Raw genomic sequence first — 18,373 nt, 5'->3', positions numbered from 1 at the left:
ACTTAAATAGAAATTTTTCTAAAGATGTCATAAAAATGGCCAACAGGTACATGAAAAGGTGCTCAATATCACTAATCATCGGGGAAATACAAATCAAAACTACTGTGAAATATCACCTCACACGTGTTAGGAGATCTATTATCAAAAAGACAAGAGATAATAAGTGTGACAGGGTGTGAAGAAAAGAGAACCCTTGAAATCTAGATTGTTGCAGCCATTATGGAAAACAGTATGGAGCTGTCTAAATAAATTGAAAGTAGGGTACCATATGACCCAGCAATCCCTCTTTTGGGCACATACCCAAAGGAGATGAAATCACCAGCTCGTAAATATATGTGCATTCCCATGTTCATTACAGCACTGTTCACAACAGCCAAAATACTGAAGCAACCTAGGGTTTATCAATGGATGAATGGGTAAAGAAACTATTTTATATTTATGAAATATTATTTAGTATATAATATACATATATCATATGTTATATATATGAAATACTATTCAGCCATTAAAAAGGAGGTGGTCCTGCCATTTTCCACACTATAGATGGATCTAGAGGTCTTGGTGGATTTTGAAAAGGCACCTGCTCTATGTATGTTCTGGAAGTTTTTTATGTGTTATGAAAATGTACTGCTGTCTTAAAAATTGGGGCATTTTTTTCCTGATACTTCAGGGAATATTTTATCTTCAAGTAAAATGATCAGGAGCTTTTTATGTATACTGCTTTGCATTGTTTCTTGCCAGGGATGCTGTGGGTGATATCTGCTCCTTGGTGATAAGGATTCCACCTCGGAGAACAGAAGCTGCAGGGAAGGAAGGCGTTTAGGGGAACTATGCTACAGTTTCATCACAATCCCCATTTTCAGTTACCAAAAGGACTTCTCAGAATTTAAGGACGTGCAAAGCAGACAGCAATTAATTTAATTCCAGATAGAAACTTTTGACCATGTATATTTCACTGGCACTTTTTGCAAACCTCACTCTCCCTGTTCAGCATAATTCCTGGCAGTGTTGTAGCGTTCTTCCAAATACCACTCATGCATCTCACCGTCTTGCCTAAAGGAAAAGTGAAGGAAGAGGTAGTCTAAACAGCTAATTTTCATATAAATGTATATAAAAATGTAAAATACATTAAAATTAACAATAATATCCCGTTAGTGTTACTGCTAAACTGTATTTTAGCCCAATGCATATCACCTTACTACTAAGATAAATGGCAATTTTGCACCAAGACATCAGATCAATGGAAATTCACTTGGAATAGATATTCAGGCATGAAAGTATGATCATACCTACAAGATATTCTAAATCCATAATCTAAGTTCAAATACAGTCAGCTTTATTTTCTTTCAGCAAATATAGTCAGTTTGTATTGCAATGTCATAAGACTAGGAGGAGGGTTGCAGCATTCTTCTACCTCTGTCACCTTAATATTTGTCTCTGATGTTCTCCTCTCGGAGTGTGTGTCCTGGTACCCCTGCATCGGGGTCCCTGTTTCTACTCTCAGAAGAATCAGCAGCTATTGCCAGTCCATTTAGCTGCCAGTCTTCTGAAAGAAACGTAGGAGAAGAAACTGTGTACAAAGAGTACACCTGGTCTTTCTACATTCTCTTCTGTGAATGAAATATACTACTTAGGAAGTAGAAATGGTCCTTGTTTTGAATTTGAAGCCATGCTTTATTTTCCTGCTATAGAGATATATTCTGGTACTCTTTATAATAATACCTAGTGACAGTAAATAGGTCCTGATATCAAAGGGTAATGTATGACAAGCTATTCATAGTTTATCCATAACAAAATTTATTTTCAAATGTAAATACATATATATGTATATTTTTAAATTTGGAAATACATTTAATGTATTTGTGGAAAATATCAAGAAAAGATATTTTGTGACAACTTCTAGGTATGCATCTCTGTACTTTTTACTTGTCATGCTTTATAATCTTTTTAATTATCAGGTACTATTTATTTAATTGAGACAAATTGTTAATCATCTTTTCAAAAGTTCCCTGAGGTTGTTGGCCTGCTGTAGGAATAGCAGGAAGGAATCAGAGACTCTTGGTGTGTCTTCTGGTAAAAGAGACATCCAGCTTTCCTAAGCGCTTGGAGTATGAAAGAGTGACAGGTTTTAGAAATCCACTTCACCCTCCCCCCTCCGCCCCCATGCACAGGGTAAGTATCTTTCATTCCTCAGGGGCCACCTCTAGGCAGGTAGTGTTTTCTGCTTCAAGATGAATAAAACCTAGGCAGGCAGGAGAGGGAGTTCTGTGCCCTCACAGCTGCTAAAATGTCAGAGCTGAGAGCCTAGGATTGTCTTTCCCTCCTGGCCCAAAATAAGTTGTTCACCTACCTCCAAGAAACACTGGTTTCAGCAATAAATCTCTGAGTACTCATAATAATGAAGGTGGGTACCATGGTAACTTGGATGGCAGTTTTGAAGTCCAAAATTGGTTTATATTTAAGATTTTCCTTAAAGATTTGCTATTCATTCTAGATGATTACCAAAGGGAAGTACGATTTCTTTTCTTATGAACGATTTAAAATGCAGCATGTATACCACCTGGAATAGAAAAATACATGCCAAGCTAGAATTATTTTTTAACATATACTTCCATTCAATTCAAGATGTTTGTTGTGCACCTACTATATATCATAAACAATGGCAGGTGCTGCCAGGACAGAAACAAGGAAAGGATGTAATCCTTGTCTCAAAGGAGTTTTTAGTGTAATAGAAGGTATGTCCATCATCTGTTGTGACAGTAATACTGTGTAAAAAATCACCCCCAAACTCAGTGTTTAAAAACATTGTTTATGCTAGCTCATGCATCTGTGGTTCATCTGGGTATTGGCTGAACCAAGCTGGCCTTGGTTGAGCCTGTCTGTAAGGTACAGGTTGGAGGAAGTTCTGTCTGCTTCACGGGTCTCTCATTATTCTTTTTTTTTTTTTTTTTTTTTTTGACAGAGTTTCACTGTGCAGTGGCGCAGTCTCAACTCACTGCAGCCTCCAACCTCTGCCTCCTGGGTGCAAGCAAAAATTCACGTGCCTCACCCTCCTGAGTAACTGGGATCATAGAGGTGTGCCGCCACACCTGACTAATTTTTGTATTTTTAGTAGAGACAGGTTTTTGCCATTCTGGCCAGGCTGGTCTCAAACTCTTGGCCTCAAGTGATCCACCCACCTCAGCCTCCCAAAGGGCTGGGATTATAGGCATGAGCCACTGTGCCTGCAAGGGGCTAGTGAGGCATGTTCTCCTCACTGTGGAGGTAGAAGATTGAGAGGTCAAGCCAGCTGCACAAATGGCTTTCCTCTAACATTTTCTGCCAAAGCAAGTCACATGGACAAGCCCTATGTCACTAGAATGAGGAAATATACTCTGTCTGAGGTGAACTGCAAAGCATATGACAAAGGATATGGGGACACAGGGAGGGATGCAAAATTAGGAAAATATATAGCAGGTGCGCAAATGTCTTGAATTGAATGGAAATGCTAATATGTTAAAAATAATACAATCAACCACATTGGAAAAGATAAATTCACAAATGTCTGTATGACAAAGGGTGGGGGCTTCACAAGGGAAGGGATCCTATCTCAAAGACAGGAAGAAAACTTCTTAAAGGAGATGGCATTTGCAGCTACTCAAGAAAGGTGTTTGTATTTCAAGAGGCTAACATGGGAGGTTGGGGCAGCACATAATTCAAAGATGCTCCATGAGCACAGTGTGGATGCACGTAAGCCATTCTCAGTGTTAGGTTATAAACAAGCAACTGAACAGAAAAATTGCAGCGATAGAAAAAGGAGATCTGTAAGAAAACTACAAGTAGGGGGAGACTTCAGGTCTCAGAAATTTTTGTGTTGCATGTTATTGCTGGAAGTTCTTTGAGAAGATGGTATGAGTGTTAATTTCCAGGGTATGAAATATGCAAAAGCATATAAGCATAGAGCTTTTGTTTAAATCTTGAGAAATATAATTAGAGCTGGAAATGACTTAGAAATTGTTTAGCTCAGTTCACTTATTTTATAGATGAGGAAATATGTATTTTGAGGATAAATTCTCTATGTGTGGATATGTATGTATATCTATATAGATACATACCTATACAGATAGTTCCTGATTTTACTATGGCTTAAATACAATTGTCAGACTTTATGACGGTACAAAAGTGATACACATTCAGTAGAAAGTGCACTTTGAGTACCCATACAACCATTCTGTTTTTTACTTTCAGTACAGTATTCAATAAGTCACATGAGATATTCAACACTTCATTATAAAATAGGCTTTGTGTTAAATGACTTTGTTACTGTAGGCTATTGTAAGCCTTCTGAGCACATTTAAGGTAGGCTAGGATAAGCAAACATGTTTGGCAGATTAGATGTTTTAAATGCATTTTCAACCTGGGATATTTTAAATTTATGTTGGGCTTATGGCCCGAAAACCCCATAGTAAGCTGGGGAGCATCTTCATGTGTGTGGGTATATGTATGTGTGTAAAATATGTAAAATATATAAATATGTTAACAGAGAAAATACATTTCTTCCTAAATAAAACCATATATGTGGTATTATTACCATATATATCCAACGTGTATATATGTATTATTATATCCAATGTATATTGTATATAATATCCAATGTATATTATTAAGTATATTATTTATATAATATATATTATATAATATCAATGTATGTTATGTAGATACAAAATTTATATTATATTGGATCTAATAATACATATATACATTGGATATATATGGTAATAATACCATGTATATGGTTATATATAATATACATTGGATATTATATATATCAAAAATATATCATATGCAATTGTATTTAGAGAGAAAGACTAAATTCTTCTGTGTATATTGAGAAAAAGAGAGAGGAAATGAGCCTACTTCTTGAAGTGGCATTCTAAAGAATTCTTAATCCCCCACAAACTTTAAAACTGCTGTGTCCTTATCAGCGATCTTTCTAGTTCCAAGGAATAGAATATGGCTCATACTATTCAAATGCAAAGGGGAGGTTGTTAATAAGAAGAAAAAATAAACATGTTTCCAGTTACCCAAGGACTGGAAATGCTGTGTGTAATGCCTGACCTAGCAGAGGCCTTTCATTGGCTCCCCTTGTCTGGGGCACTGTTTTCAACAGAAACGGGAGCAGACACTGGGAGAAGTGAGCCAAGGCAGCAGGTGTCCTCTGCACCTACTCACTACTCTTCCTGTCTTCTGAAACTCACTCCCCTCATTTGTAAATGCAACATAATCACCCATCTAACCAAAATATAATTAGGGAGGTAAATCAGTTTGTGTATCTAGTATATGAGGTTTCTCCAGAATAGAAACAATGAAACTTTGAAGTTGTGCCCTACCGTAATCCCCATTCATGTAGACTGGAAGTTGTCAAACTATGACCTGATGGGATTTGTTCCCTGGTCTAGACAGCGACTAGTCCAGCTGGTCTGCTTTTATAAATTAGGTTTTATTAAAACAGCCACGCTCCTTTGTTTACACTCTGTTTGTGGTAGCTTTTAGACAATGGCAGGGCTTGTCGTTGCAAGGGGGACAGAACCCATGGCCTGCAAAGCGTCAGTATTTAATATCTGACCCTGTTCGTTGCAGTCAGGTCACTCCTGGTGCAGACCACAGGGAATTGTTGCTTTCTGGAATGGGCGACACGTGCATGTGCTTGGTCCTCTGGGATGGCATTGGCAGGAGTCGGCCCAGGGAGGACATCTGTGGAATGAGAATGTTGCTCCCATGAATGTTTTCTCTAAGAAAGAAACAGGTGCTGGCCGGGCGCGCTGGCTCACGCCTGTAATATCAGCATTTTGGTAGGCCAAGGCGGGCGGATGACCTGAGGTCAGGAGTTGGAGACCAAACTGGCCAACATGGTAAAACCCCGTCTCTACTAAAAATACAAAAAAACTTAGCCGGCCGTGGGGGCGCATGCCTGTAATTCCAGCTACTCGGGAGGCTGAGTCAGGAGAATCGCTTGAACCCAGGAGGCGGAGGTTGCCATGAGCCAAGATCACGCCATTGCACTCCGGCCTGGGCGACAAGATCTTAAAAAAAAAAAAGAAGAAGAAAGAAAGAAAAGAAAGAAACCAGTGCTTTTGCTGCCTCCCTGGGGCTCTGCTGAGGCCATCATGATTAACCTTTGTTCTCTGTCCTTTGCCAGACTCCGACCTGAGCATGCGCACACTGAGCACGCCCAGCCCAGCCCTGATATGTCCACCGAATCTCCCAGGATTTCAGAATGGAAGGGGCTCGTCCACCTCCTCGTCCTCCATCACCGGGGAGACGGTGGCCATGGTGCACTCCCCGCCCCCGACCCGCCTCACACACCCGCTCATCCGGCTTGCCTCCAGACCCCAGAAGGAGCAGGCCAGCATAGACCGGCTCCCGGACCACTCCATGGTGCAGATCTTCTCCTTCCTGCCCACCAACCAGCTGTGCCGCTGCGCGCGAGTGTGCCGCCGCTGGTACAACCTGGCCTGGGACCCGCGGCTGTGGAGGACTATCCGCCTGACGGGCGAGACCATCAACGTGGACCGCGCCCTCAAGGTGCTGACCCGCAGACTCTGCCAGGACACCCCCAACGTGTGTCTCATGCTGGAAACCGTAACTGTCAGTGGCTGCAGGCGGCTCACAGACCGAGGGCTGTACACCATCGCCCAGTGCTGCCCCGAACTGAGGCGACTGGAAGTCTCAGGCTGTTACAATATCTCCAACGAGGCCGTCTTTGACGTGGTGTCCCTCTGCCCTAATCTGGAGCACCTGGATGTGTCAGGTAAATGGACACTGACCTACCAGCTATGGGCCCTCCTGGTGCACCATCCTAAAACAGTGGGGACAATGCCACCACCGGAGGGTCCTCTTCTTGCAAGCCATCAGAGATGAGGGGCGGGTTAGGGAGGCTGGCTTTTGCAGAGAAGCTGTCTCTATGGAATCATGACCCTGGAGGCCACAAGTTTCCCTTTCATCAAATAATGTCCACTTCTTTTTTTTTATTATTATTATACTTTAAGTTTTAGGGTACATGTGCACAACGTGCAGGTTAGTTACATATGTATACATGTGCCATGTTGGTGTGCTGCACCCATTAACTCGTCATTTAACATTAGGTATATCTCCACTTGTTACGGGAGTTCTTAGGGGAATTCTGGCACATTTTGCCTGGGAGTTGAGGTTAGTACGACTTTTAAATGTCTTTACTCTTCATAACTCTCACAGTTACTTCAGAGCAACCATAGATAGTGCAAACAGGGTATCTAAGTGTAGAGAAATAGGAAACAAAAGGCCAACTCAAGCACAGTTAGCTTAGAAACTATCCTCGCGCCCACCTGCTGTTGGTCCCTGGAGCCTGGAATCTTTGTCCAAGCTGTAAAAATGACCTCGTGTGTTTTTGTACCACGGGCCGGACGGTGCCCACTGTGGGTGATAAAACACTCAGCTGTGGGCTGTGCTCATGATCACTTGCCATTTTGTAGTGTCTCCTTAGATTTCACCAGCACTCTTCTTACATCTGGGTTAATCCTGCATCTTTTCTCAAGCAAAATTCTCAATTACACAGTGCAAGGGCAAGGTCCATTGAATTAAATCTTTAGTGCTTTTAAAAATTGAAGGAAGTCGGGCGTAGAGGCCCACGCCTGTAATCCGAGCACTTGGGAGGCTGAGGCATGAGGATTACTTGAAGCTAGGAGTTAGAGACCAGCCTGAGCAACAAAGCGAGACCCCTCTCTCCACAAAAACTGGAAATATTAGCCAGGCACAGTGGTATGAGACTGTGGTCCCAGCTATTCTACTCAGAGGCTGAGGCAGGAGGATTGCTTGAGCCCAGGAGTTCGAGGCTGCAGTGAACTATGATCATACCACTGCACTCCAGCCTGGAGGACAGAGTGAGACCCTGTCTCTGAAAAAAAAAAAAGAAAAATCGAAGGAAATCCCAGCATGGCTGCTTTGCTTGGAAACCTCTCTCAGGCAGGAAGAATTAAAGCCCAGACTCACACTTAGGCGCCAGACATGATCTGGCTGGACTAACAGCCCTGCCTTATCTCATTTGCTGCCTAGTCAAAAGATGAACATTCGAGAGGCTGAAATGTGTAAGATGCATCAGGGACTTAAAAAAAAAACCAACAGCACGACCAGCAACCTCAGGGAGTTTGGGGGAGGGGTCAAGAAGTAAAAAACACTATGGTGGGTGAACAAACAGAATCTGGGATTTACAAGCATCTGAGGCCAGTGATGCCCTCCAACAAAATCCCAGCTAAAGCCGGCTCTCAGCTTGCTCTCTCTTTCGAAAGCCGACGTCTGAAAATATTTCAGATGACAGCCCATTACTTTTTGCAGATTCTTTCCCGTGCTGGAGAGCAACTCGCTGCTCCTCTACTTCAGTTGGCTTCAAGACAAAACCATAGCAGCCATATGTTCAGTTAGTCATGAGTAGCCAGTGGCATCGAGAAGCAGGAAACCAGGTTTTCTTACATTTTTCCTCCAAGGAATTCTGGAAAGAGAAAATGTTGTGATGTGGTGGAAAAAAGTTTCAAAACTTTGTGATTTAGAAAAATTCACAGCTTTTTCTAGATGTGTTTCCTCTTCATTTAAAAAAAATGGCAAAGGACTGGGTTCTTTAACATCTAAGAATTGGAGCATTTTATAAACATTTCATTTTATTTTATTTTCTTAGATTAGAAAATGATTCATTTTTGGAATCCCTATCTTTGTAAAAGGTGCTTCCCATGCACTCTTAATACAGGCTGCAAGTAATTGTACCCTCTTTTGGAGGGTCCTTTTGAAGTTCAGAAATGCAGAAACCACTTTTGCTATTTGGGAATGGAAATTCTTGCACTTCTAGCCTTCGTGGTCCTGCCTGGCCCCTTGACTAACCATTATTAAGCCTTGATATCTGTCTTGTATGTTAACCTGCTTACTTTGAAAGTTCAAATATATTTGTGTAGCCTCCCCTCATGTCTCCCAATGACAACAGTGATCTGTATACATAGAGATAAAAATGAGGGGAATCTGCAGCTCACCAAGTTAAGAACACAGAATCCCACATATGGGAGAAAGTTTCAGATAGATGGTCTTGAAAGACTCAACAGGCCATGAGGATGGATTTGTCATCAGCACCTACCAAGGGTGCCCTCCTCTTCTGAGGGCATCTGGAAATTGTTATGTTGATGCAGAGAGGCCAGAGGGCTGCCACAGTTGATTTCATTATGCCTGGTTCTCTTTAGTTTTACAGCTGGGCCCCGATAGTGGCCACATTCTCAGTGGCAGTAGACTTGACTTTGGAAGACTCATCACTGGTCTAGAGCTTAATTCTCCCAAAGGAGATGAGACTGCCCATCCCATCCCTAGCATGCAGAAAATGCTCATCTGGGAAGCTATCTTTAAAGTCACTGAAAATGACTACAACTGTATTGTTTTGTCATTATCACATATTACCTTTTATTAATAGTAGCATTAAACATCAATGCACTATATTGATGAATATATTGCAATAACGAGAGGAAGTGGTAATAAAGAACATATTTGTGAAAGCTGTATGAAATCTGGAATCAACTGAAGAAACCCCGTAGGTTTGTTCAACCAATTTTCAAAATATAAAATGTGGTAAATGTTAAAAATAATATTGCTTCAGAAAGAACCTCTCTAACTGGAGACCTGGAATCATCCTTTCTTCTCCCCCTAATCCTACCCAACCAGTAGAGTCCTGTTCAGGTGACTCTACTTCCCCAGTACCTTGAGTCCATCTCTGTCTGCCTGCCTGGATGCAGGCTTCCCCAGCCATTCCTTCTTATACCCATCTCCATTGCCTCCAGAGGAATTGTTTCAAACTACAAGTCTAACCATTTACTTTCCTGCATGAAACCTCCAATAATTGCTCCCTATGACCTACAGGAAAAATTCAAGTTCCTCCACAGAGCATGTAACAGCCTTCATAAGATGCTCTTCTTAGGTGCAAATTTCATCTCTTTCCTGCATACACGCAATGCTCCCTTCTGTAGAACCATCTTATCTGCATGTCCCAAAACACATCCTATCTGTGCATACGATGATGTGTGCATGCCTCTCTGGCTTGTGTCCCTCTCCCTCCTCTGCCTGCTGCCCCTCCTCGAGAACTCTCTGAACAGACTTTTCATTGCTTAAACTCCAGTCAAGCATCCCCTGAATGTAGCCTTCCCTGCCTCACCCCCAGTGAGCTAAGGGTTTTTTTCTGGGTGTCTGCCTTTGGGGTACAGAAAGCTAGAGCATTGATGGACTTGGAATTCTCAACTCATGATGAGCTTTGAGCTTTATAAGGGCGGAAATATGTCATATTTCATTTTTGCACTTTTATGACATTGTAATTAAGTGAACACAGGCGTGTCAAAGTTTTAAGTGGTCATTTTGGCCTTTAAAAGGCTTAAAGTTCCCTTTGGTTAATACTCTAAGCAAGGATTTGGGAAGCTGCAGTGCAACAGTTAAAAATTCCTCATCAGTAAAAGTGAGGTGGTTGGGAGGATTAGATGAGTTAAGACATGTTAAGTTCTCAAACACATGCTCGGAAGGGAACCACGTAGGAGGCACTCAATAAATCACAGCTGTCATTGTCGTTGTATTGTCCTTGTTATTAACCTGCCTGGAAGTCAGCAGTTGTTCTTCATTGACTTAACCATCTGATGCCCCAGAAGAGATAGAGATATCACCCTAATAATGAGAGGAAGTGGTAATAAAGAGCATATTTGTGAAAGCGGAATGAAATCTGGGATTAACTGAAGAAACGCCGCAGATTTATTCAACCTATGTTGTCTATTCCCTACTGAATAATATTTATATACCTTACCCTAGATGTCAAAGCAGTCCCCTGATCTCATCCCAAAAGACGATTCTTGCCTTGGTTTTGACTAAATCCTTTCAGACACCCTAAGTTTCACCTCATGGATACCCTAACCCTCCCATGGACTTGCCCCTTGCTTTCCTTTCTCTGGGGTGTGTCTATTATCTTACTACCTGGACTCCATATCTATTAATATATATGCAAATTGGTTTTCACTCCACATCTATGCATCCAAATTATTTCTCTCTTTCAAGGGCCCCTTTGGAAATTATGCCGTGGTGGCTTCCAAGTTTCCAAAGACCCCTGGGTGCCTGGTGTCTGAATGTTCACTTCGTTTTCTACTGTATATCTCTTGTGTAATTTATCAACTCTATGATACATCATAGTCACTTCTTAAGTCCCTTTCTAAATTGAAGTCTTGGAATGAGGAGTCAAGAAACTTATCTGTAGTCTGGTTGTACAAGTCATATAATCTCACTGAGCCTGCGATGCTTCATCTTGAAAAAAATGATGTTTATTCTGGATGATTTCTAAGGTTCTCTCCATGTCTATAATGTTTGAATGTGTGAACTAATCATAAGTAATACCTGCTGAGCCATGAACCAATTTACTTTCTTTTCAACCCAAACCTAGCAAATCTATAAGAGTTTGGGCAAAACCTAAAATCTAAAATTATTGATCTAAAATAATACAAGCCTGTAAAATAGTCTCTTTACCAAAACTGAACTAAACAAGTATTTCATTAAATTTGGAATTCAGTTTCAAAAGCAAAGTATACATTTTCCTGGACCAAATATATTATCTTTCCTAGAGTGTAGCAGATTTTGCTAATTTTGTTTTTAAAGAAAGGAAACTAGAACCAAGAGTTTAAGAGCGAAGGTTATCGTATGATCTTGAAAAACAAAGTGTCTTTATAGGCGTCACAGATGGCCAATCACTACCATAGACAAACAAATTCAGTGCAAGCAGGATTACAGTCAGCCTCAAGAAAGAAACTCAAAACAAAGGGAAATTTCAAAGCTAAAAGAGACTAATCCCCTTTTGCAAAACCACAAAGCCCACTGGAACAGTGTGACCTGCCTCTGACAAGCTGTTTTTGTTCTCCATTTTTGGAGTGTGTGCTTCACTCCTTCCTGAAATTCTTTGACTTAGTAGCACGTGGTTTTTGAACCTCATTATTCCCAGGGCCTGAGTGTCTAAGAGTTTCCTGGGCAGCCTACCAGGAGGTGGGAGGAAGGTCCTCGTTAGCACTTTTGTGAGGCTGCTGGGAAGCCTTGGATATTGCGTGAAACAGCCAAAGTGCAGAAATGTCTGAAGTGAGGCGCCTAGCTGTAGAACTGCCCGAGAGATTTGAGAATAGCAGAGAGAAAATGAAAAATATATATACAGCCTCGGTAGTAGAATGAAATACATAAAAATATACATTTATTTATAAAATATTAGGTTGGTGCAAAAGTAATTGCGGTTTTTGTCTTTATTTATTTATTTTGAGATCAAGTCTTGCCGTGTCACCTAGGCTGGAGTGCAGTGGTGCGATCCAGATTTTCTGCAACCTCCGCCTCCCAAGTTCAAGCAATTCTCGTGCCTCAGCCTCCCAAATAGCTGGGATTACAGGCGTGCACCACCATACCTGGCTAATTTTTGTGTTTTTAGTAGAGACGGGGTTTTGCCATGTTGCCCAGGCTAGTCTTGAACTCCTGGGCTCAAGCAATCCACCCTCCTGGGCCTCCCAAAGTGCTGGGATTACAGGTGTGAGCCAACACACCCAGTCGGTTTTTGCCATTTTAATTGCAAAAATCGCAGTTACTTTTGCACTAACCTAATATTTATAGACTATGGATATTAGTTACATTAATATACCATAAGTATACTGTACATGTTTTTATAGAGTAATATATAGAGAACTTAAATATACCATGAAATAAGTGTTTCATATATATAAATATATAAATTATATAGTGTGTATATATATAACTTATGCATACATATTTTTTAGGAGATTAGAAACGATGTTTAGAGAGGCATCTAAAGATACCTTCCTGAGCATTAATATTGTTCTAACAATCAGGTAAGAAAATGTTTATAAAAGCCCTTTGTAAACTTCGTGATTCAACACAAATAAAAGACATTATCATTAACTATAAAACAGACAACTGTTTTTCAATGTAGGTATACTTCAGCCAAGGTCCTGAAGACTGTTGGAAGTTGGATGATCTCATCTGATCCTCTTATGGAAGACTCTTTTCCCTCTATAAACCGCTCATTCATTCAACAGATACTTAGCACCAGCTATGAACCAGAAATGAAACAGCAGTGAACAGCCCCAAGTCCCTTTTCTCAAAACTTACATTCCAGAGTGAGGAGACAGCAAATAAATAAATATATAATGACACCCAGGGATAAAGACTCCTGAAAATAAAGGGGAGGAAAGCAGGGGATGCTAGTTTATACAAGCATGGTTGGGGACAAATTTTTCTATAAACAGATTGGCTGTGAGACCTGGGAAAGTCGGGAGGGCTAAGGGAAGCCATTTCCAGTGCTCAGAGGCTGGAGAGCATTTGTGGTGTGCGGGAAATGACAAGCAGGCCAGTGGCGTTGGAGGAATGAGGTAAAAGATGCCGTCAGAGAGCCCCGGGGTGCAGATCCTTGGGAGCCCTGTTAGACTCTGGATTTTACACTTGGAGTGAACGGGCGCCATCCCGAGGCTTTGCACAGGGGCAAGCTTCGAGTTCCGTTTTCCAAGACACCTCTGGCAGATAGGGGTGTGGGGAATTGACTGTAGGAGCTAAGGGCAAGGAAGGGAGTCTGATTCAAGGACACTTGGAGTGAACGGGCGTCATCCCGAGGCTTTGCACAGGGGCAAGCTTCGAGTTCCGTTTTCCAAGACGCCTCTGGCAGATAGGGGTGTGGGGAATCGACTGTAGGAGCTAAGGGCAGGGAAGGGAGTCTGGTTCAAGGGCTACAGCAACAATCCAGATAACACAGTTGTTCTTCCTCAACTAAAGAGAGTTGAATTGACTCAGAAGGTCTGTTCAATTGACAGAAGGTCACCTTGCTAGACTAATATATTCGCTTCCCATAGCGTTTTCAGAGCACATGCCTATCTGTTCTCTCATTGCATCCTCATTATATCTGAAGTGTCGGCTCACCACCTATTCATTCCCATTGCATAAAGGACAGTTCTGAGAAGCAGCAACGTTAAGCCTCCTGCCTGAACCAGGTGTGACTCCTAACCCAGTGTTCTTTCTGCTAAACCAAGGTACATGCCCGAGCTTTGTCTTTCATATCTTACTTTGGACCAGGGAGCTTCCAAACCACGGCAGCTCAAGAACTCAGTTTTACTGAGCTCCTGGAACTTTCCAGGGCCAAGGCAAGATATTTACACACATCCTCTCATTTCTCCATCCCAGCTGCCTCCCAGGGAATGGGATCCTCCCTATTTTAAGACAAAGGAAATACTCAGAAGGATTGATTTGCTAAATGTCAGGCAAGTAGGAACAGATGACAGATCAGGAATTGGAACCATGGTTTTTCTGATCCAATCCTCTTAAGCCCAGATAATAGAAATAATGTAGTTAAATAATCAGATAAATATGGGGAACCCATTCTTGCATTTCCTCTCTATAGAGACCAAGACAGGAAAGGGTAACATCAGCCTCGGACCCAGACTTGAGCGAGGGTCAGGAATGCCCCAGGGCATCCCCAGGCGTGGCTCCCCTGCTCGCAGGTTGCTCTGAGCCTGTGTTCTGTCTCTTTGTGCAGGATGCTCCAAAGTGACCTGCATCAGCTTGACCCGGGAGGCCTCCATTAAACTGTCCCCCTTGCATGGCAAACAGATTTCCATCCGCTACCTGGACATGACGGACTGCTTCGTGCTGGAGGACGAAGGCCTGCACACCATCGCGGCGCACTGCACGCAGCTCACCCACCTCTACCTGCGCCGCTGCGTCCGCCTGACCGACGAAGGCCTGCGCTACCTGGTGATCTACTGCGCCTCCATCAAGGAGCTGAGCGTCAGCGACTGCCGCTTCGTCAGCGACTTCGGCCTGCGGGAGATCGCCAAGCTGGAGTCCCGCCTGCGGTACCTGAGCATCGCGCACTGCGGCCGGATCACCGACGTGGGCATCCGCTACGTGGCCAAGTACTGCAGCAAGCTGCGCTACCTCAACGCGAGGGGCTGCGAGGGCATCACGGACCACGGTGTGGAGTACCTCGCCAAGAACTGCACCAAACTCAAATCCCTGGATATCGGCAAATGCCCTTTGGTATCCGACACGGGCCTGGAGTGCCTGGCCCTGAACTGCTTCAACCTCAAGCGGCTCAGCCTCAAGTCCTGCGAGAGCATCACCGGCCAGGGCTTGCAGATCGTGGCCGCCAACTGCTTTGACCTCCAGACGCTGAATGTCCAGGACTGCGAGGTCTCCGTGGAGGCCCTGCGCTTTGTCAAACGCCACTGCAAGCGCTGCGTCATCGAGCACACCAACCCGGCTTTCTTCTGAAGGGACAGAGTTCATCCGGCGTTGTATTCACACAAACCTGAACAAAGCAAATGTTTTTTAAAAGCAGCGTATGTAAGCACCGACACCCACTCGTAACAGCTCTTTCTTCCGGGAAGGTTATTAGGAATCCGGCCTTTATTTTTCCTCATTTCTCATGGGCAACAGAGGCCAAAGAAACGAAGCAAGACAAACAGCAAAGAGGCATTTTGGTCAGGTCATTTGTAGGCAGTTTCTCTTCTCACAAAAGATGTACTTAAGCAGGCTGATCGCTGTTCCTTGAGCAAGGCGCTTACTCTCCTCCGCTCAGGCCCCCAAGGCCGCCTTTTCCCTCGCACACAGGCCCCACCCCCACAGTTCCACGCCCCCCCCCCAAGGCCACACCCTCCCTTCCTAGAGCAGCCGCGAGGACCCATCATCAGAATCACAGTGCTCTCCAGACCTCCTCTCTAAACTGCTTCATAGACCTAAGTCACTCTCTTCAATCCCACATCCATGGACATTCTTGTCAACTCAGTATCATAGCACTTTGCACAGGAAAAATACTTTTCAGGCCTTTTTAAAAAATTCGTTACAGCAAACAGCTGGGGAAAGACATGCAGTCCTCCCCCAGCTCTGCCAATAACTATGACCTTGGCCAAAGCACTTCATTGCTCTGGGCTGCAGCTTCCAGCATTGAATCAGAGGCCACACAGCCCAAAGATTAGCTTCATGTCCATTATAGCATTGAGGGAGCAGAGATACCCATACACAGAAGCACCTTGGCATAGAGCACCCAGGCATCGACCTCTTCCAGGAGAATTGATTCTGTGGATGGATGTGATTTCAGGAGATTGTGCAGTGCCAGCATCAGTGCATAAAGGGTCCTGTATGTCCTTTGGCTGCAAATCACCCACTTCCCTGTGTGTTTCAGTGGGAGAATTTCCTCTCCCACCTCCTCACATCCTCTTTTGCCAGGCTGGATGCTGTCGTTTCTGTACACAAATACTTCCTGCATTCCCCCCTCCACACCATCCTAGCGAGGCACCAGCACACCTAATCACAGCAAAGCCCAGATCCCCCCATCAGTTGCTTGCTTTTACTCAGTGTTTTCAAATAGGAGTAAAGGCCCTCGCAATTTTTAATTAACAAGCAAGGCCCAAGGGAACACATGTCCTCAAAAGTTTTTCTGATCCCTCACCTTGCACACCTGGCATGCATCAGGCACATCTGTCCTACAGCTGGCAGAGACAGATGCCTCAGTTCTTTGTCATTCAGATTGCATTTGGCCTCTTCTCATCTATTTATTTCTTTATACATCCAGACTTCATCACATGAAGCCTATTGGGGTTAAGTTTGTAAGTGTTTAATTGTGCAAATTGCCACCCTGTGTACCTCCTCCGTGTCTGTCTGCGTGTTTTCCATCAAAGAATGCAAAGCAGACTTCCAGGTGTTTAAATTCTGTTCACTCAACAATGCCAGATGAATGGAAGAGGGAACACACTGAGATGACTTAGACTCTGGTCCACCAACCAGACCCTTGGAAAGGAATATTAAAATCATTACAAGGTATGGATTTTAAATGGATGAAATTTCAAATTATCTTATTTGGATAGAAGTCTATATTCTAGCCTCATTTGCATGAAGTTAGATAGCCAGAAGAAATTCCATTGCTCGTTTTCACGAAATTCACTTGTCTTTTGCTAATAAACACATGGCCCTTTCCCAGATTATTCTCTAGCCAAGCCCCACCTTCGTTACGTTGAAATCCCTCATTTATTTCCTTCTCAAAGTGCCCATTATCCAAATGCAGAACCTCTGCATCTCCAAGCCAGTTATGCTGAATTTGTCAAACTTAGACACCCTTGACAACTGCACTCCTACTGTAGGCTCCTGTGCATACTGTCGTCTTCTGTGGGGGATGGAGAGGTTAGTGTGATGAGGTGGTGTCTGCCCAGGAGGTTTCTTTCAAACATCATGGCCTCCCATCCAATCAACATCATCAGCTTACACGCGTAATCAAGGCTCTGTGCCATGGGGGAAATGAATCATTTAGCTAGGCCAGGATCTAATGAAAGCCACAGAGTTTAGAACCATGAAAGAAGTTGAAGGCAGCATTCCTCAGCTCTGTGACTTGTGACCCTATTTGAAGTTTCAGGATTTGGGTGTCACAAAGGATTGTCCCTAATCCTTGGCCCTGGGGTCTTCCGAGTGAGCTGGTTTAATACTCTGAGAATGAGCAGGGAGATCCAGAGAATGAATCCCTGACCGCATCACCTAAACTGTCTTCCAAGCATGAGACAAAGCTGACTGTTCACACTGATTGCCCAGCACATACCGTCTTGCCAGTTTCTTCTTTTCTCCCAGTCTCCTGTTCATCCATTCTGTTCTCCCTTGGGGTGGGAATCTATGATGGAGGTTACTGGGGAAACAGCTCAGCAGATTTTTGGAGACCAAACCAAAGGTCTCACTAGGAAATTTATCTGTTTTAAAACATTGCTTCCTTCCTGGCTCTGCTAAATTGAATGCTCATTGTTTGTTGTTGTTGTTTTTTAATTCTAATGTTCAGATCACTGCGTGCTGTATGAATCTAGAAAGCCTTAATTTACTACCACCAAGAAATAAAGCAATATGTTCGTAATCAGCCTCAGCTTCATTTTTAATAACCTTTCCAGAGGAGAGTGCTGTTTGGTCGGGGGCCCTCAAAAGTATGCAGAAAACTTTCTTTGAAGGACAGAGCAAGCCAGGTCACTGCCACTGTTGCCTGCTTGGAGATACATCGGTGGTTTTCTCATCTCCTTTGGACCAGTGATTTTGGCTTAAAATTGGCAGGTAAGTGAAAAACCATTACCTTCACAGTATAGTTCAGGTCTTCAATTCCTTAACCCAAACCCTGTGAGACTCTGTCTCCAAAAAATAGAAAATTTATCTGCGGTGGGTTTTGTAATACCTACCTCAGCGACTGGGACATCACCCTTAACCAGTCATATTAATATTTCTTCAGCAATAGATCTGAATAGTCACATGACATGAGATTATTATAGACTATAAATAGCCTTGCATCAGTTGAGATCCG

General features: G+C 43.1%; 1 protein-coding gene and 1 non-coding gene across 3 annotated transcripts in view; both read left to right on the top strand.

The window, feature by feature from the left end:
- The window catches only part of FBXL7 (F-box and leucine rich repeat protein 7), a 431,780-nt gene extending 413,842 nt beyond the window's left edge, over positions 1–17,938 (top strand). For both annotated transcript variants that reach the window (XM_055367583.2, XM_004059017.5), the window contains 2 exons: positions 6,179–6,790; positions 14,585–17,938. In XM_055367583.2, the coding sequence (XP_055223558.1) occupies positions 6,179–6,790; positions 14,585–15,321 (1,349 nt within the window). In that variant the 3' untranslated portion in view covers positions 15,322–17,938. The remainder of the gene's footprint in view (positions 1–6,178; positions 6,791–14,584) is intronic.
- On the top strand, positions 13,436–13,549 carry MIR887 (microRNA mir-887). Its single transcript, NR_106417.1, has one exon. It is a non-coding gene; the product is annotated as a microRNA mir-887 (primary transcript).
- Positions 17,939–18,373: the final 435 nt, after the last annotated feature.

This window comes from Gorilla gorilla, chromosome 19 (genome assembly GCF_029281585.2).
Source record: "Gorilla gorilla gorilla isolate KB3781 chromosome 19, NHGRI_mGorGor1-v2.1_pri, whole genome shotgun sequence".
Classification (NCBI taxonomy): domain Eukaryota; kingdom Metazoa; phylum Chordata; class Mammalia; order Primates; family Hominidae; genus Gorilla; species Gorilla gorilla.
The sequence above is the reverse complement of the archived record's forward strand: the minus strand, read 5'-3'. Positions and strand labels throughout refer to the sequence as shown.